This window comes from Microcaecilia unicolor, chromosome 6 (assembly GCF_901765095.1).
Source record: "Microcaecilia unicolor chromosome 6, aMicUni1.1, whole genome shotgun sequence".
Taxonomy (NCBI): domain Eukaryota; kingdom Metazoa; phylum Chordata; class Amphibia; order Gymnophiona; family Siphonopidae; genus Microcaecilia; species Microcaecilia unicolor.
In genome coordinates this window covers 33,052,530-33,072,959 of record NC_044036.1, presented here as the reverse complement: position 1 = coordinate 33,072,959, position 20,430 = coordinate 33,052,530, and the positions used below count along the sequence as shown (strand labels likewise).

Genomic DNA, 20,430 nt, shown 5'->3' with positions numbered 1-20,430 from the left:
TATATATTGAATGGGCAGTTTAAAATATGTTTTTCATTCAGCTGATACTTTTCCAACTGCAAGAGGAATGTTCTAGTGTGGATTAGGAATTGGTTATTGGACAGAAAACAGAGGGTAGGGTTAAATGGTCATTTCTCTCAGTGGAGGAAAGTGAACAGTGGAGTGCCGCAGGGATCTGAACTGGGACCGCTGCTATTTAACATATTTATATGTTATGGAAATCAGAACGACGAGCGAGGTGATCAGATTTGCAGATGGTACAAAACACGTGCAGACTATGAAATATTGCAGGAAGACCTTAGGAAATTGGAAGACTGGGCATCCAAACAGCAGATAAAATTTAATGTGGACAAATGCAAGGTAATGCACATTGGAAAGAATAATCCAAATCATAGTTACCTAATGCTAGGGTCCACCTTAGGGATCAGCACCCAATAAAAAGATCTAGGTGGTGGTGTAGATAATACGCTGAAATCTTCTGCTCAAGACAGCGGCCAAAAAAGCAAACAGGATGCTAGGAATTATTAAGTACATAAGTATATATAAGTACATAAGCATCGCCATGCCGGGACAGACCAAGGGTCCATCGAGCCCAGCACCCTATCTCCAACAGTGGCCAAAAGAACAAACAATTTGTCCCACCCATCCCAGAAATAGTGGATTATTCCCACGTCCATTCAACAACATTCTATGGCCTTTTCCTCCAGGAAGCCGTCCAAACCTTTTTTTAAAGTCCGCTAAGTTAACCGCCTTAACCGCTTTTTCCGGCAACGAATTCCAGAGTCTAACTACACGTTGAGTGAAGAAACATTTTCTCTGATTCATTTAAAATTTAATACACTGCAGCTTCATCGCATGCCCCCTTGTCCTAGTATTTTTGGAAAGCGTAAACAGACGCTCCACAGCGACCCATTCTATTCCACTCATTATCTTATAGACCTCTATCATATCTCCCCTCAGCCTCCTTTTCTCCAAGCTGAAGAGCCCCAGCCTATTCAGCCTTTCCTCATAAGGAAGTCGTCCCATCCCCTGTATCATGTTTGTTGCCCTTCTCTGCACCTTTTGCAATTCCAGTATATCTTTTTTGAGGTGCGGCGACCAGAATTGAACACAATATTCAAGGTGCTGTCGCACCATGGAGCAATACAAAGGCATTATAACATCCTCATTTTTGTTTTCCATTCCTTTCCTAATAATACCTAACATTCTATTTGCTTTCTTAGCCGCAGCAGCACACTGAGCAGAAGGTTTCAACGTATCATCAATGACGACACCTAGATCCCTTTCTTGGTCCGTGACTCCTAACGTGGAACCTTGCATGACGTATCAATAATTCGGGTTCCTCTTTCCCACATGCATCACTTTGCACTTGCTCAATTTAGACGCCCAGTCTCGTAAGGTCCACTTGTAATTTTTCACAATCATCCCACGATTTAATGACTTTGAATAACTTTGAGGCATATTTTCAAAGCAGTTGGAACTTTAGAAGGCTAACAGGCTCATTTTCAAAGCACTTAGCCTCCCAAAGTTCCATAGAAACCTATGGAACTTAGCCTCCCAAAGTGCTTTGAAAATATGCCTCTAAGTGTTTGAAAATGAGCCCCTTTGTGTCATCAGCAAATTTAATTACCTCACTAGTTACTCCCATCTCTAGATCATTTATAAATATGTTAAAAAGCAGCGGTCCCAGCACAGAGCCCTTGGGAACCCCACTAACTACCCTTCTCCATTGAGAATACTGACCATTTAACCCTAGTCTCTGTTTTCTATCTTTTAACCAGTTTTTAATCCACAATAGAACACTACCTCCTATCCCATGACTCTCAAATTTCCTCTTTAAAAAAAAGAACTAGCAGAATTATAAAAAGTACAGAAAAGGGTGACCAAAATGATAAAGGGGATGGGACTACTTCCCTATGAGGAAAGGCTCAAGAGGCTAGGGCTCTATAACTTGACAAAGACATGGCTAAGGGAAGAATTGATTGAGGTATATAAAATCTTGAGTGGAGTGGAATAGGTAATTTTGGAAAGAGTTAAGCTTTTCACAAGGACTAGGGGACATGCAATGAAGCTACTAAATAGTACATTTTAAAACAAGTCAGAGAATGTATTTCTTCACTCAAAGTAATTAAGCTCTGGGATTTGTTGCCAGAGAATGTGGTAAAAGTGGTTAGCTTAACAGGGTTTAGGAAAGGTTTGGACAAGTTCCTAAAACAAGTCCAAGCATAAAATCTACTTTGGGATCATGCCAGTACTTTGTCATATGAAATGGCCACTGTTGGAAACAGGATACTAGGCTTAATGGACCGTCTGTCCCTGTATGGTGATACTTAGGTTAAGATGCATTTGATTAGTCATGCATTGCAGCAGGAGGTTTACAGTTTGCAGTGTTTGGGGTTGCCAGGCTTAAGATGTTCAGTCCATTGCCATTTCTGAAATATTCTTGTAGGAGCTTGCTACTGAAAAGTAGAAAACATTTTGTATTTTTCAGTCAACTAGTCAATTATCCTTTGAATAATCTGAGGCAATTAGGTAAAGGTAACTTTGAATCCATTGGTAATGATCTGCTAGCTGTCAAGAAGAGCAATTCCAGGAGTAACGATGATGATAGGTCTATTAGTTTTGCTTCTTGTGCTATGGTACTGCCGCTTAATAATGCGCTTGCTTCCTTCCTCCTCTTGTCCCATACTGCCTAGTGTACTATGTTGATCATCACTACCTCCTCCTGCTCTTTAATTCTGATGCTGCTTCTTAATGTGTTGGGTTTCAGTTGGCTATGTACATGTTAAGGTATTGAAAGTGGATGAAGAAACCATTGCTGCAAGTCAATGGAGCCTGAAACCAAGAGAGATTGTCAATGGAATCTATGATGCTGCAGAGGGCATGGAAAATGAATTGTGAGTATTAACGATATTTAAAGCTGTATTTGACTACTTTCTCAGATCTTTGGAGAGGAATGTTGTTTATTGTTGTATTGCTACATGACATACAGATGAAGAGGCAATTCCTGCTTGACTGAGTTTTCAATCTATTCACGATAAACAGGAGAAATAAGAGTTTTGGAAGTTTCATTTATTATGGGAAATGATTAAAAATAACATGGGAATTAAATAGGAGAATACAGGCTTAAGCTTTATCAGCAGCCTCAAAAGGATGGGGCTGATCTTTGGCCACATGTACTGATATGATCCTACTGCCATCCTCCCTTTTTTAAAGGATTGTATTTTTCCTAGAGTTTCTTTTCTTCCTCTGTCTACGAATCTCTGCCTACCTCGTTTGGAAACCATTGGAAACCACTTTGATGATGTAATGAAAGGTGGTATCAATAATGTTTGAGGGAAGGGATAGTCTTAACAGGGCACCAACAAAAATTATTGTTTTAAAAAGTGTTCATGTTTTATAAAAACAACATAGGTACTTTTCTTTATAAAATAGACTCTTCAAATAATTCCCATTACAACACAAATACCGTTGCACAAATTTACAGTTGCTCTGAAAAAGGTGTACTCTGTTCGTAAATGCATGTTTTATATAACACAATCACAAATTCTGTCCCAAACGAACATATTCCTTATACACTTTTTTTTTTCTGAAAACCTCAGCGGTGTAACTTGACCAGCACCAACTTCAATGCTGCAAGAATTTACAACACCAACCTCCTCCTCGGTTAAGACTTTTTTTTATTTTTATAACCAAATACTTTTTGCATATTATAGAACTCAGATATCAGTTTAATTTCTTCTCTGCTATTCATAATAGTATATAAATATAATCATCTTAAAAACTGTATTTGTATCAGTCAGATGGCGGATCCAATGTCTGACATGTTTATGTTTCAACTACCAAGGCTGTCTCAAGATAGCCTTAAGTGTTCATACTGCATCTGGCAACACAAAGGTCTTTTTGAAGACCAGATGCAACATTCACAAAGGCAGATCTTCATCTCTTGCTGTCTTCAAATCTAGGCTAAAAGCCCACCTTTTTTGAAGCTGCTTTTTAACTCCTTACGCCTATTCACTTGTTGAGTACCCATATCTGTTTTATCATTCCCACTTTAAGTAATTCCCTTATCTCTTATCTGTCCTGTTTGTCTGTCCTGATTAGATTCTAAGCTCTGTCAAGCAGGGACTATCTCTTCGTGTTCACGTGTACAGCATTACATACGTCTAGTAGCGCTATAGAAATGATTAGTAGTAGTAGTTTCTGCATGTAAGTGGAGGAGTGGCCTAGTGGTTAGGGTGGTGGACTTTGGTCCTGAGGAACTGAGTTCGAGTCCCACTTCAGGCACAGGCAGCTCCTTGTGACTCTGGGCAAGTTCACTTAACCCTCCATTGCCCCATGTAAGCCGCATTGAGCCTGCCATAAAGCGCAGGGTACAAATGTAACAAAAATAAAATAGATACTATTGGAGACTGTACATGGAATGTTGCTACTATTGGAGATTCTACATGGAATGTTGCTATTCCACTAGCAACATTCCATGTAGAAGGCTGTGCAGGCTTCTGTTACGTGCAGGACGTCAGACTCGCAGAAGCCTGCGCGGCCACATTGGTGATCTGCAAGGGCCGACTTCTACATGGAATAGCAACATTCCATGTAGAATCTCAAATAGTAGCAACAGTGGAGGAGTGGCCTAGTGGTTAGGGTGGTGGACTTTGGTCCTGGGGAACTGAGGAACTGAGTTCAATTCCGACTTCAGGCACAGGCAGCTCCTTGTGACTCTGGGCAAGTTCACTTAACCCTCCATTGCCCCATGTAAGCTGCATTGAGCCTGCCATGAGTGGGAAAGAGCATGGTACAAATGTAACAAAAAAAAAAAAAAGACACACTTTATATATGGAAACTGCTTTGCAAGATTACCCTCTTAAAAGTCTATAAAACAAGCATATATGCATATAATTTACATTTTAAACTGTTTCCCCACAGATCAACAGTGAGCCTCTCTCCTTCGTTCAGTTCTGATAGCTGTAAGTATGAGGTGTTCTCTGTAATATGGAGCATGTGAACTTGGAAATTATTGATTTCATAGGAAAAATAGAATTGAAAACTGAAGATGTTGGTTACTAGCATATATGAACTCTGGTCTCTATCAAGTTGTCTTATGTGTTTTAATAATCCCCTGCTTGTGGGAGACTGAGTTCACCTTCAGCTCTTCTGTGAACTAAAGTGTGAAAATAATGTGGGCTAGATCAGCTACAGGACTTTTCTCCATTTCTATCTGTGCAATAACTGTTTAGTAAATAGTAAACTCTGCTGCGCGACTCATTTTCCGCCAAAGTCGCTATGCTCACATTAGCCCTCTCCTTAAGTCACTTCACTGGCTCCCTATTCGTTTCCGCATTCAATTCAAGCTTCTCTTATTGACCTATAAGTGCATTCCCTCAGCCACTCCCCAGTACCTCTCCACTCTTGTCTCTCCCTACGTCCCCCCTCGAGCACTCCGTTCTGTAGATAAATCTCTCTTATCCGTCCCCTTCTCCTCTACTGCGAATTCCAGACTCCGTTCCTTTTATCTTGCTGCACCTCACGCCTGGAAGAAACTTCCCGAGCCTGTACGTCTAGCCCCTTCTTTGGCCGTTTTCAAGTCCACTGCTTTTGACTCCTAACCACTGCTCACTTGCCCTGTCCTTTTATCCTCACCTCTTTATTCCCTTACCCTTAATTGTTCTGTCTGCCTGCCTTATCTAGATTGTAAGCAGGGACTGTCTTTTTTGTGTATGGTGTACAGCACTGCGTATGCCTTGTAGCGCTATAGAAGTGATAAGTAGTAGTAGTAAATAGCGCTCTGTCCCATGTTGCCATTGTTGGCGCCACAGAATTGGTTTTAATTAGACTTTACACTCACAAATGTCTAAGTGTATTCTGTAAAGTGAGGAGCATAAATTCTAGACCTTGATTTGAAAAAGAGGCATGGACATGGGTGGGTCATGGGTGTTCCTACAGTTTATGCACGTGATTATAGAATATGCCCATTCCACATGTAATTTAGGTGTCGGCACTTACACCAGGTTTTCATTGGCATAAATGGCCATGACTAAATATAGTCGCAGAAAATGGGAGTTGGGTGTATTCTATAAAGCACGGCTAAATTTATTTATTTATTAGAATTTACCACCTTTTTTGAAATAATTCACTCAAGGCTGTGTACAGTAAGAATAAAGCAAACATGAGCCACAGACAATTACAGCAGTAAAAATATTCAAATAACAATACAAAGTATGTATTTATTTTATTTATTTGTAGCATTTGTATCCCAAATTATCCCACCTATTTGCAGGCTCAATGTGGCTTACATTTTCTGTAATGGTGATCACCAATTCCGGAAGAGAAATACATATTTAAGGTGAAGGAGACAGAGAGGGTTTAGTTATACAGATACAGAAAGTGCATTTTCGGAAATTGTCCACCTCATTGATGCCTGCTTCTCCTCCATAGAACACTGGGCTCAGGTTTTCCGTTTCAAATTAAACAAGGACAAAACCCAGTGTCTTATCCTCTTGTCCACCCACACCCCAGTAAATGACACAGTGCTCCCGGTACTGGGCTCTGCCCTTCCGATTGCCACCAGCCTGCGGCTTTTAGGAGTGCAATTGGACACACACACCTCCAGCTGGACAATCATGTGCACTTGGTCTCCAAAAAAATGTTTCATGCCATGTGGAGGCTTCGGCGTATAAGATACTTCCTTATTAGAGATTTGTTCCGCACACTTGTCCACTGGCTTGTCCTCTCCCACTTGGACTATTGCAGCGGAATTTATGCAGGCTGCCAGGCCTCACTGTTGAAAAAGTTCCAAACAGTTCAGAACACTGCCGCGAGACTCATCCTAAGAGAATGACGCTTTGCACATGCCGAACCCTTGCGTTTCAAATTACACTGGCTGCCTGTACAGGACCGCATTGCCTTTTAAGCTCTGCTCCTTGACCCATAAAATCATCTATGGGCTTGCCCCGGAGTATATGCACCCCTTGATCGACCTCCCGCCCAAGAACGCCAATCCTGCTGCTCGTTCTTACCTTCATCTGCACTTCCCAAACTGTAAGGGTGTTAAGTACAAGAAGATCTTCGCCTCGTCCTTCCGCTACTGGAGCCCTAAGCACTGGAATGCTCTTCCGCAACACCTCAAAACTCAAGCGGACCAAGCCCTCTTTAAGTTGTTGAAGACATACTTCTTTGCCAAGACCTACTCCTCACTTTATACCGCTGACTGATACACCCCTCCTGTCTCTTACCCCACTAGTTCACCCTGTTAGATGCTTTTCCCCCTGCTTACTCCTTGTACACTTTTCTAAGCTTCCTATTTTGTAATTTTATTTCATGTTTTGTAAGCCACATTGTGCCTGCATGAGTGAGAAAATGTGGGATATAAGCGAACAATAAATAAATAGAAGGTCTTGGATTAACTTCAATTGTGATAGATTAACTTGAACAATCAGGAATATTAAACTTCAATCTTATTAGTATAGACAATCGGGAAGTACAGAATTATGTTTAGTGAAGATACGGTGTAAATTTTATTAACTGGTATTTAGGATGGATTATTGTAGTATGCTTTATTGAATAGGTTAGTTTTCAATAATTTACGGAAATTATGGCATAGTATGGAAAGTATGGCATAGTATACTACTTAACAATGTCAACACAATACGTAATAGAACATTTTAATAGACAGAGTATAGAAGCAAAGATGAAATATATAGATAGGTAAGAGGAGTTAGAAAATAAGGTGACTGATTTAAAGAAAGTTGCACGTGAGGTTAGAGAGATGGAGTGTAGGAGTGGATAAACACGTCCTCCTTAGAGTCAAGCTTTCACCTGCTTCCTGAAGTAGAGATAGTCATGTGTTAAGTGGAGCCTTTCAGGGAGTGCATTCCAGAGTGTGGGGGCTACTCTGGAGAAGGTTCACTTTCACGGTATCACATCCCTAACCACACTCTTTTAGAGAGGGTGTGGTTAGGGATACTCCTTGAGAGGACCTTAGTGTCCTTGGAGGTATGTAGAGGGCCATCCTATTCTTCAAGTACTCGGGGCCATTTCCTTTAAGGGCCTTGAAGATCAAACAGTTTTAAATTTAGCCCTGTATTGTACTGGTAGACAACAAAGTTTATTAGGCGCAGTTTATAGAATACACCTAGGCATATTTTTTTTCCTTGCTGATTTTTTTTTTAGGTGTGATATATAGAATCTAGCCCTTTACGGGGATAATCTTTATAAATCATTTTTCACACATATGGAGGGGCATTTTTGATGTGTCTAAATCAGATTTTGGATGTTTTGTGGAAAATGTCCAAAAATCCAGTAGTGAACATGGCCATTTTCAAACCAGAAAAAGTTCAAATTTTTGTTTCAAAAATGGCCGTTTGCTAGATGTGTTTGTGCTCAGTGCGTCTTTTTTTTTTTTTGGACCATTAAAAAAAAATGTCCAAGGGAAAAATGCACAAAAACAAGCCATTGAGATGGGTTTTTTTTTTTTTTTGGGGGGGGGGGGGGGGAGGCATTCTTAGTAGACTGCCCACACAGACATCCCAGCAGAGCAGTGGGGCACCCTAGGGGGCACTGCAATGGACTTCACATAAAAGATCCCAGGTATACATCGCACCATTACCCCATTATATTGTATGGGGAACCCTCTAAAACCCATCAAAAACCTACTGTACCCAACTGTACACTACTACATTATCCCTTATGTCTGCAGGTCTCAGTAGGTTTTTGGGTTTTGGGCAGCTCACACGTTTTACCACTAGTGTACCAGAAGTGTACCAGTTTGAGTAGGATGTGGGCATGAGTCCCCCTCCCTAGAGTGCACATCTTGAAGTTGCCATAGAGGCTGGTATGTACTGTTTCTTTCACATCTTTAGGGGGGTGGGAGGGGGTCAGTGACCACTGAGTGAGTAAGGTGGGGGGGGGGGGGTCATGACTTAATCCCTGCAGTGGTCATCAGGTCATTTAGGGCACATTTTTATGACTTACGCGTGATTGAAACAGGTCTAGACCATTATGGCATTATTGTTCAGTAGCACCTTGTTGCCACCATGACCACTGATCTACGAGGTACCACAATGATTGATACTGTCACCTATTCTGTTCAATATATCTATCTCAAGCCACTAGCTGAGCTGATTTAGTTGATGGACACTCAGTTCTACATCTATGTGGTTGACGTGCAATTACTCATACCCATTGAACTTGACTTACCTACAGCCCTGAATAAACTGACTACTTGTCTAACATCAAATTAAGAATGGGCTAAAAATAGCAAATGCTGCCTGAACTCAAGTAGAACCGAGCTTCTATGTGTCCCTAACACAAATGGGCATATACCTGACATCAAAATCTCATTTGGGAAATACAAATTCCCCCTCAAATCACAAGTTGGGAACCCTGGAATACAGTTAGCTTCAACACTTACTCTGATCCCCCAAATCCAAGCAACCTTCAAGAGCTGCTTCTATCTTTTGTAACAACTACACTGCCTCTCTTGTTACATTGTGAAGGCAAGTCCCGTCTCAGTTGTGTATGCCATAACAGCAAGACTGGATTACTGTAATGCACTCTACACTGGTCTGACTACAAAGGGTCTGCACCAGCTCCAATTGATTCAGACTGCCACAGTAAGTTTGTAAGAGACATGACCACATCACAGCATTTTTGGAAACGCTTCACTGCCTACCTGTACAATACAGGGCTAAATGTAAAACTCTAATCCAGATTCTATATAAGGCGCCTAAAAAAAATGCACACGGTAAACATTTCATCCTAAGAGTATTTGATAAGCGGTGCCTAAGATATATTTGAAGGTTCTGGCATTTTATTAGACAAACATAATCATTGTAACATAGGCAGACTTGGTAGGTCTTTGCTGTCTATGTGCATCCCTCTCTACACTTACTCAACTACAACATAACCTTGTATTTGGTCTCAACCAGACTTGGCGAACGCCTTTACGGTACTGTGTAAGTCACATTGAGCCTGCAAATAGGTGGGAAAATGTGGGGTACAAATGTAACAAATAAAAAATAAACAAATTTGTGTTTTAACCTGTCCCAATTACAGAAATAAAGTAATCATAATAAAAAACAGAAAACTAAAAGAAAGTAAAGCTTTTTCCCAGTCCTAGCCCACAATAAATAACCTGCTTTTAAGGTGGATTTAACTCTGCCTGCCTGCATTTTATCCTTCACTTTTGCTGTGAATTGCCTTAAATTTGTCCCAATGAAGGAGGAAATTTATCAACGAGTTCTATTAGCTCAAGGTCATTAATAACCTTCCCCCTAAATGTTCTGTACAAAAAGCACAATTTAGTTGCAGGGCCACTGGGGGGGGGGGGGGGGGGGGGGCAAAATTCCCCTGGCTTGACCTCCAAGGAGGGCCTGGTGGCAGGCCTTCAGAGGGGCTGTTGCGTCAACAATCACTGCAGATATGGGAACAAAACTTTTTACCACCCTGTGGGAATGGTAAAACGTTTTGTTCCCGCAGTAAAAAAAAATGCTTTCCTCCCTTCCTGTCTTCTTCCTCCCTGTAGGTCTCGCCTACAGGATCCTACAACCAGCAGCGATTCACAGTCGGAGGCCATCTCCTTGGCCTGCCTTCTGCCGTATCCCGCTCTCTCTACTGCAGCTTCCTGTTTAGCTTCAAAACAGGAAGTTGCAGTAGAGAGGGTGGGATGCGGCAGAAAGGAAGGCCAAAGTCGGAGACAGCCTCTGTGAATCGCTGCCGACTGCAGGAACCCGTAGATGAGACCAGCGGAGAGAAGGAAGGGGGGGAAGTGGCAGCAGCGGGGGGCAGATCAGTAGCAGCAGTGGGAGAGGGGGTTGCCCTGAAGATTTTGCCCCGGGCCTAGCTTTGTTTTTTGGCGGCCCTAGTTATGCTGCTTCTTCTGATTTGCTTTTCTGTATAAAAAGCACGGTTTAATTGCACTTTGGTGATCTGCTTTCAGTTTCAGAAGAAAGTATTGAAGAAACATATGATGATGTTCAAGCTGATGACACTTTCACAGTCAAGTCGGTGTGAGTTATTCATTTTCTCCAGATAATGTAGCAGACACAGCTCTCCATGCACGCATCCTGTTTGATAGGGTTACCATATTTTGTCCTCTGAAAAAGAGAGCACATGTCACGCCCCCGCACCACCCACACCACGTCCCTTTCGCATCCTCACCCTGCCCCGGGTCACATATTCCCCTCCCCTGCCCCCCAGTCACCTCCTCTCCCCTTACTTACTATCTACTGCCCTGGTGGTCTAGTGACCTCTTCGGGGCAGGAAAGAGCCCCCTCTTTCCTGTCCGGAGTGCTGCCCTTGCCCTGCATCCTGTTGATGTGTCGGTCTCAGGATTCAAAATGGCCGCCGAGAGTTGAAGTCTCGCGAGGCCACTTCAACTCTCGGCAGCCATTTTGAATCCCGAGACTGTCATACAGCAACAGGATTCAGGGCAAGTTCAGCACTCAGGGCAGGAAAGAGGGGGCTCTTTCCTGTCCTGAAGAGGTCACTAGACCACCAGGGCAGTAGATAGTAAGTAAGGGGAGGCTAGGATAGGTCCGCCGCCCACCCATCCATTTGTCCAGAAATCCGGACAAACGGGTGGGACTCGCAAAACCCGCCTGGATTCCCAGACATGTCCTCAAAAAGAGGACATGTCCGGGTAATTCCGGACGTATGGTAACCCTACTGTTTGATCACTGCATTCCTGCTTCAGGGTTGTGTTTTACTTTGCATTATTTTCTGTTCTTTAAGCAATGCTTGTAAATAAAGCTGTTAATGTTTGTTAAAAATTTGTAATATATATGATTTTTGCATTTTGAAAGGTGTATATATATGGAAGTAGAGATGAGATTTATGTGTTTGATTAATGACATGTGGGCACTTTAACAAATGTAGGGGTCTTTTTACTAAGCAGTGGTACAAAGTGGTCTTAGCATGCCCTTACGTGGGTTTCTCCCATGTGGTTAGGGCATTTTTACTGTAGCCAGCAAATGACTGATGCGCTAATGTTGGGTTAATTTACCACAAGTTGAGTTCTATTAGCACAAGTTCTAATATAACTCCCCCCCCCCCCCCAAATGTGCTATACAAAAAGCACAGTTTAGTTGCCTAGTCCTGGTATTTTGGGCTACCAATGAATGAAGTTTCAGGTCTGGCAACAGGGCTACCGAGAGGGGGGGGGGGGGCAAAATTCCCCGGGCCTCCAAGGGGGGCCTGGTGCCGGGGTCAGGCCGCCGGCGCTGCAGTCCCCAGTCTCACCTGCCTGCCTCCACAGCTCCGGGCCCCCTTCATTCAAAGCGGCAGTTGCAGATCACGTCTCTTCTGGCCTTCCCTCCCTGTGTCCCGCCCTCGCGGAAACCGGAAGTTACATCAGACGAGGGCGGGACACAGGGAGGGAAGGCCAGAAGAGATGCGATCTGCGACTGCTGCTTTGAATGAAGGGGGCCCGGAGCCGTGAAGGCACGCAGGTGAGACCGCAGACTGCAGCGGCAGGGAGAGCGACGGGGGGGACGGCAGCGGCAGGGGGGGGGCGGAGGCGGGGCGGCCTTGCCCCGTGCCCGACCTAGTCTCTCGGTGACCCTGTCTGCAATCCAGGCACTGTCCCTTTATGTTCTAAATACCTGATTTGAAGAATGAATGAACTAAAGAGAAACGAGGAGACGACGTAACATTCTTCTGCTCTGTACCTCCAGGGAGGATGGAAAACCGAAGAGACTGGGGAAGTTTTTCATGAAAGAAAAGTTGTTTAAGCTGAAGAATTACAAACCTAAGGAAAAATTGGAGTAAGGATCATTTTGACATTACTGGTCTTCAGTCTTACACAGTAACCCCCCCCCCCCCCCCCCCAAATTCTATAATATAGTGCTCACATTTTCATGCTAGGTGTGAAATTTACATGTGCAGCTTGTAGAATTGTCACTTAATGTACATAAAGTTGTTTATTTGGATTTGCTCACACCTTTTTTCAATAGTAGCTCAAGGTGAGTTACATTCAGGTACACTGGGTATTTTTGTCCCTGGAGGGTTCACAATCTAAGTTTGTACCTGAGGCAATGGAGGGTTAAGTGACTTGCCCAAGATCTCAAGCAGCAGCAGTGGGATTTGAACCGAGCACCTCTGAATGTCAAGCCTGGTGCTCTAACCACTAGGCTACTCCTTCACTAATAATAACTGATAAATTGGAGTTCATTGGCACTAATTGCAGTAAAGCGCGCAACTGTGCTTGGTGGGGGAGGGAGGATTAATCAAGGTTAGGTAAAAGTTCACCTTTTATCACACCTTGATTTCCTATGGGATTCAGCAATCTGCAGGATCCCAGTACCGCAGGTTTCTGAATCCTACCTTAGAGTAGCTAACTCTCAAGCAGCGTTGTTATAGTGGCCTGGAAGCATCGGGCCACAAAACAAGTCATTTTGAAGGTGGCGCTGGACAGGGCAGGAGTGACTGGACTTTTCTCTTGCCCAAAGAGCCCCATGGACCATGGAAGACCCCCACCCTGGACCACCAAACTTTCAGGAGGGGGATTGGGGGGCTTCAACTCTGGGGGGGGGGGGGGGCACAAGTCTGGAGACGCTCAGCTAGTGGCCCGGGAGCATCGGGCCACTGTTTTTTGGTCCGATGCTCCCAAACTGTATAATAACCCCTGCAAAAAGCGAGGGTTATTTTACCATGGTTTTTGCACCCTAAAGTGACTTGCAGTGTATCACCACAAGTCGTGTTAGGGTATTTTATTATTATTATTATTATTATTAGCATTTGTATAGCGCTACCAGATGCACGCAGCGCTGAACACCTGATACAAAGAGACAGTCCCTGTTCAAAAGAGCTTACAATCTAAATAATACAGACAGACAAGACAGTTATGGGTGAGGGAAGTAATGGGTGAGAAGGAAGGAAGGGACAAGGGGAGGGCAATTGAGTAGTGGCTAGTATTTGCATAGTAATGAGATGCAAAATAGGCAAATGCATGTTTTTGCATCTTGTTACTAACCAACCCATGGCGACTTAAATATCACTATGGTATTTTTTTTAAAAAAGAGGCATTAGGACTGTTTAAATCACATTAAGGACCAATTCATGCAACTTAAAACCCTAATGCTGATTGAATTCCCCCTCCCCACCCCCACCTTTCTTCACAATTCTTGAAACTTAACGTGGAAAATTTATAGCATGTAACTACAAGGGGGCAGGGCTGTGCCCAGCACTTACACGCTAAGGATCTAGAATATTCACAGTTCCGTGTGGAACTGCAACATTGAGTACTGGTCATTTGTGCCAGCCACTGACCTAGCAATAGTGGTGATGCTTCAATGTTGCCATATAGAGCCAGATTATATATACTGCACCTAAAAAATCAGTGTGGTAAATGTTTCTGCCTAAGCGTATTCTATAAGCTGTGCCTAGATTTAAGCACATATAGAATGCGCTTAATTGAGATTCCAGGGCCTAAACCTACGTGGGTCAATCTACACCAGTGAAAATGTGGCATAAATCACTGCACGTAAATTTGCACGCAGGGGGCCATATTCTATAAGTACGTGTGTAAATTTTGGAACGCCCATTTCCCTTGCCATAGACACGCCCCTTTTGAACTGTGCACATTAGAATTTAGGCATTATGTTACAGAATATGCTTAGGGATTTATTCGCGTAAACTCTTATTATAGCTAATTAGTGTTCACTGCTTATTAAGTGCTGTTATCAACGCTGATTAACTTGTTAAGCCAATCAAGTTACATGCCTAGGTATAGAATACACCAAGGGCCCTGTTTTTAATAAGGTGTGCTAGCGTTTTTAGCATGTGCTAAAAATTACCACATGCTAACCATGTAGACACCCATTATGGGCATGTACATGGTTAGCATGCACTAATGCTTAGCATGCACTAAAAATGCTAGCGTGGCTTAGTAAAAACCGGGCCCTAAGTGCATTATATAGAATCTGGTAGATAATGTTAGCATAAATGGGCATTTCTGTAATAGTAATTATTTATTTATTAGGATTTATCTACCGCCTTTTTAAAGGCATCAAGGCGGTGTACAGTAAGAATAGATCAAACATGAGCAGGAGGCAATTAGAGCAGTAAAAATATCCAAGCAATACAAAATATGGCATGGTATACTACTTTTAAAGAAAATTCTATATAATACAGGGAAATTCAAACTTGCTAAATAAATATAAGACTCCTCTAAGAAGTTTGAAAGTACCAAATTCAGTTTGCGGGTGTTTTTGGGAGTATACTTAAAGATTCCAACACGGGAATCAACATAACTAATTTACTCAAATAGGAACCTCAAATCTCCAAATACGTATTAGGAACTCTCCCTATAATATGTGGAGTCCTTTACTATCTTAGGTTCCAGTCAGGAGGAAAAGGGAAAAAAAATATCAACCGTAAAAACTCATCATAGTTGAGAAAACCGGATGACTATGAAAAACCCCTTTCCACCTGATAATCCCCCAATTGCAAACACCACTAACACAAACTAATACCTGGAACTTTGCCACCATCCCCAAATCCACAAATATAGGTCAACCTTAATATATAGCCCCCCCCCCCCCCCCCCCTCAGGATCCCCAACAACAGAAGGAAGTCCACCGGGTACTTAGCTGGAAACTTGAGTCCGTGAAAACTTGAAAATATTCTCAAAAGGTTGTCCCTCTCATACTCATGTATACATGGAATAGGGAACCGCAGTCCTCCTTCGCTCCACTTATTGGCCACAGTTTACAAGATGACGCCTTTTGCCCTTCAACAAGTGCGCCTTGTTTCGCCAGTTCTTTAGCTGCTTCAGGAAGGGCGCTCCTATAACTTCAAATATCAATAAAGAGCATAACCACAGGAACTTAGTCTGAACATAAATCACAAAAAGATGGCGCAGGGGAGTGTACGGTACTTGAGAATTTAAATCACGGGATGACCTGAACAGACCAATCCCAGTGAAAAAGCAGAATGTCCTTACCACCCCTTAAGGTCACGCCTTTAAAGGTGGTCCATGAGAAGTTAGGAATACGCATTCCATTCGATGCTTTTGTTGAGACCTCCCGGTTCCACTGTTGACTCCTGGATCCCTCACATTTTATATGCTGTGCTATGAAGTTTTTAATGTATCGTTATGCACTTTGTGTGTGTGAAATTAATTCTCACATGTTAACTTACAACTTTTAATGCACACAGGGGCTCATTGACTAAGCTGCGTAGGCGCCTACGTGCACCTAATACATGTCAATTTGGAATTACCGCCCAGCTATCACGTGGCCCGGGCAGTAACTTCATTTTTTACGCATGTCCACTATATGCGCTAGAAAATGATTTTTTGTTTTCTGGTGCGTAGCGCTAACCGGACGGTAGAAGGCCATGTAGACCACTACCGCCCGGTTAGCGTGTGAGATCTTACTGCTAAGTCAATGAGTGGCGGTAAGATCTCGGACCCAAAATTGACACACGCCAATTTTCATTTTGCCGAACATCCATTTTTGGCCAAAAGTTTTAAAAAGGCATTTTTTACTACTACTACTATTTAGCATTTCTATAGCGCTACAAGGCATACGCAGCGCTGCACAAACATAGAAGAAAGACAGTCCCTGCTCAAAGAGCTTACAATCTAATAGACAAAAAATAAATAAAGTAAGCAAATCAAATCAATTAATGTGGACGGGAAGGAAGAGAGGAGGGTAGGTGGAGGCGAGTGGTTACGAGTCAAAAGCAATGTTAAAGAGGTGGGCTTTCAGTCTAGATTTAAAGGTGGCCAAGGATGGGGCAAGACGTAGGGGCTCAGGAAGTTTATTCCAGGCGTAGGGTGCAGCGAGACAGAAGGCGTTGAAAAATAGATCTGTGCGTGCTTACACTAGCGCCTGCCATTTTTCAGCGCACCTTAGTAAAAGGACCCAACAAAGTTGATTTGCACATGCATAAAAATATTTTCATAAATGTGAATGTGTGAACTGAATTTTAAAAAGGTTCAAAATGACCCACAGATTTTTGTTTTCACCCTGTATGCATTCCTAACTAGGCACCAGTGCGCCATGTTGCATACCTCAGCCGTTAAAAAGGAGTATTTAAAACAACCCAATCCTGTTAGCGAGGCATATAGTTGTCCCTATCAGAAACCAAAGCACAACGCCACGTACACCAAAGAGAGCCATGTTTATACTGTAGAAACCTAACCACATTTTTGAAAGATTGGAAATCTCAAACAGCTTAACATCTCCTACAGCACCACAGTGTTAAGAAACCTAGGCTTATCCAAGGGTGTTTTATTTAGCAGGTGAATTTGGAGGACTATCTATCCTAGTGCTTGGAGCAACAGGTTGAAAACCAGGGATGCCCAATTTCAATCCCACTGCAGCTTCTTGTGATTTTGGGCAGGTCACTTAACCCTCCATTGGTTCAGGTACAAATTTAGGGGTCCTTTTTTACACAGTTGCATTAGGTTGTAAGGCTAAAGCGTTCTGCCTTAGTTTTGCCATGTGCACATACTAACTGCTGGGCAAAATGGGGGGGGGGGGTTGTATTTTTTGAGGGGGCATGTCGGGGGCAGGGAGTGGGCATTCCTAAGCTAACTAGTTAGTGCGTCTGAATTACTCCTCACTTACTGGCTATCACATGTTTTTTTTTTTTAATGGCTGCATGCTAATGGCTATTAATGGAAAAATAGAAAATCGTGGTTTTTACGGCCACAGTAAAAAATTAACCTCAGCACATGAGAAAGACCTGCATAAGGTTTGTACTAAGGCTAATTTTTACCACAGCTTAGTAAAAGGACCCACATAAGCACAGCCATACTGGGAAAAGACCAAGGGTCCATCAAGCCCAGCATCCTGTCTTTGACAGCGGCCAATCCAGGCTTCAAGAACCCGGCAACCCCACCCCCCCCCCCAAAAAAAAAAAAAAATTTAATAATGTTCAATGGACTTTTCCTTCAGGAATCTGTCCAAACCCCCCTTAAACTCTGTAAGGCCAGCTGCTGTCACTACATTCTCCAGCAAACGAGGCCCTTCCAAAGGGGTCAATAATCAAAGCGATTTAACCAGCCAGAAATGGCTCCTGGTCAGTTAAATCGCATGTTCAAAATTAACCGGTCATTTTCAATGGCATTTATCTGGTTGATGCCTCTGAAGGTGACCAGTTAGTGCCAAAACTGGCTGTTTTGGGGGCATTCTGGTGGTGGGCTTGGCACTTGGGCCAGTTAGGTGCTGATATTCAGCACTCAAACGGCCAAGGTCAACATAGAAGTCAGTCTTATCTTTATGTGGTGCTCCATAGCCAGTTAAGTGCTGATTATCACACTTTAACCGGCTATGGTTCAGCTGGCTCCAGAAACCCGGAAATTCAACGCTGAAGCCCAGACATGGCTCGGCATTGAATTTCTGGGCATAACACCAGCAATAGACAGCAAAAGCTTGAGCGCTGCCATCTGACTTCTTTCTTTTCTTGTAAGCCTCCCCATTCCTGATATTTGATCACGTCTCCTGCAGTGTATGATGGCATTCAGCATTAACCCTAAGATTTGATGGTTGCTCTCCTAGCCCATGAAGTTGCTTTGTTTTACTATGTTGACCGTTGAGATTATCCATCCAGATTAATTTGTTGTTCTTGTAGTTTTCCACAGATAAAGTGAAGCACTTAAGGGTTCAGTTGGAAAAAGAAAGAGGTTGGGGGGGGTCATCCGTGGAGAGCTGAATGGGTTTACCTCTAATGCTCGGAGAAGTTGCAAGCTTTTGCTCTCTTTACAAGCCCTCTGGGGATATGGGGGAAGCCACTGCTTACCCGGGATTTGTAGCATGGGATCTTGCTACTCTGTGGGATTCCGGAATCTTGCTACTAATTGGGTTTCTGCCAGGTACTTGTGACTTGGATTGGCCACCGCTGGAAGCAGGATGCTGGGCTAGTTCGACCATTGGTCTGACCCAGTATGGCTATTCTTACATTGTGAAGCTTATTTAAAAAAAAAAAAAAAAAAAAAAAAAGGGATGAAGAAGTAAACAGAAAGAAACAAAATTCAGTAATGTGTACTCTACCCAATAGCTTGGGTATGTTTCATGTGTAAACTTTAGCACTCAGTTTATACTAAATAAAACAGGACATGTGGACAAAATAAACTGTGAATGGGCCCGGGATGGATGGCCAGATGGATGAATACTCTTCTGTTTAGTTGGCTGGCTCACTATAATATGTTCATATTTAGTTTTGTATTTACATTTTTTTTCTAATGCTTTGTTTTGGGGTTTTTTTTTCTTCCTCTCTGACAGCAATCTTTCAGTTTCAATGCCAAATTTAGGTGAGTGTCCTACCAGGAGGGCTTCTTTTACAAAGCCGCGCTAGTGATTACTGCACAGCAAATGAGAGGAGGCCCAATAATTATTTTGAATGCCAAGATGTTATTGCTTTTCTAAGATTTGTTTGGCTGCTTCTATATTTTAAGACAAAAGTCTCTCTCTCTCAATTACGATTTTTTTTTCTTTGCCTTTTTGTTTATGGGCTTGCTAGTTTACAGAGACTGTGTGGCATTTTAATCTCCATGGGTATAAACTTTATTTACTATACACGTTGAAAAGAAATATAATGCAGGGCATTCAAAATCTGTATGCAGATATATCTCATAGGACTGCTGGAAAACTATTCCTCTATTCAGTCCACAGCAATTAACATTTTCTTAAACCAACCACGCGGCCTAGTGGTTAGGGTGGTGGACTTTGGTCCTGGGGAACTGAGTTCAATTCCCACTTCAGGCACAGGCAGCTCCTTGTGACTCTGGGCAAGTCACTTAACCCTCCATTGCCCCATGTAAGCCGCATTGAGCCTGCCATGAGTGGGAAAGCGCGGGGTACAAATGTAACAAAAATAAAATAGATACTATTGGAGATTCTACATGGAATGTTGCTACTATTGGAGATTCTACATGGAATGTTGCTATTCCACTAGCAACATTCCATGTAGAAGGCTGCGCAGGCTTCTGTTTCTGTGAGTCTGACGTCCTGCACGTACGTGCAGAAGCCTGCACGGCAGAAGCCTGCATGGCCACATTGGTGATCTGCAAGGGCTGACTTCTACATGGAATGTTGCTAGTGGAATAGCAGCAACATTCCATGTAGAATCTCAAATAGTAGCAACAGTGGAGGAGTGGCCTAGTGGTTAGGGTGGTTGACTTTGGTCCTGAGGAACTGAGTTCGATTCCCACTTCAGGCACAGGCAGCTCCTTGTGACTCTGGGCAAGTCACTTAACCCTCCATTGCCCCATGTAAGCCGCATTGAGCATGCCATGAGTGGGAAAGCGCGGGGTATAAATGTAACAACAACAGACTAAATAAATCCAGATATTCAGTAGCAGTGTCCATATAAGGGGAGATTCTATATTCGGTACCTAAAAAGTTGGTGCGGAAATCAACGCCAGCATAGCATGTTCTATAAGCGGCGCCTAGATTTAGGTGCGGTATATAGAATACACTTAGT

At 42.8% G+C, this 20,430-nt stretch overlaps 1 protein-coding gene across 1 annotated transcript in view; it reads left to right on the top strand.

The window, feature by feature from the left end:
- The window catches only part of FYB2 (FYN binding protein 2), a 102,228-nt gene that overhangs the window by 57,264 nt on the left and 24,534 nt on the right, over positions 1 to 20,430 (top strand). The window contains exons 15-19 of the mRNA XM_030205638.1: positions 2,771 to 2,897; positions 4,927 to 4,967; positions 10,937 to 11,006; positions 12,672 to 12,761; positions 19,230 to 19,258. Of these exons, the coding sequence (XP_030061498.1) occupies positions 2,771 to 2,897; positions 4,927 to 4,967; positions 10,937 to 11,006; positions 12,672 to 12,761; positions 19,230 to 19,258 (357 nt within the window). The remainder of the gene's footprint in view (positions 1 to 2,770; positions 2,898 to 4,926; positions 4,968 to 10,936; positions 11,007 to 12,671; positions 12,762 to 19,229; positions 19,259 to 20,430) is intronic.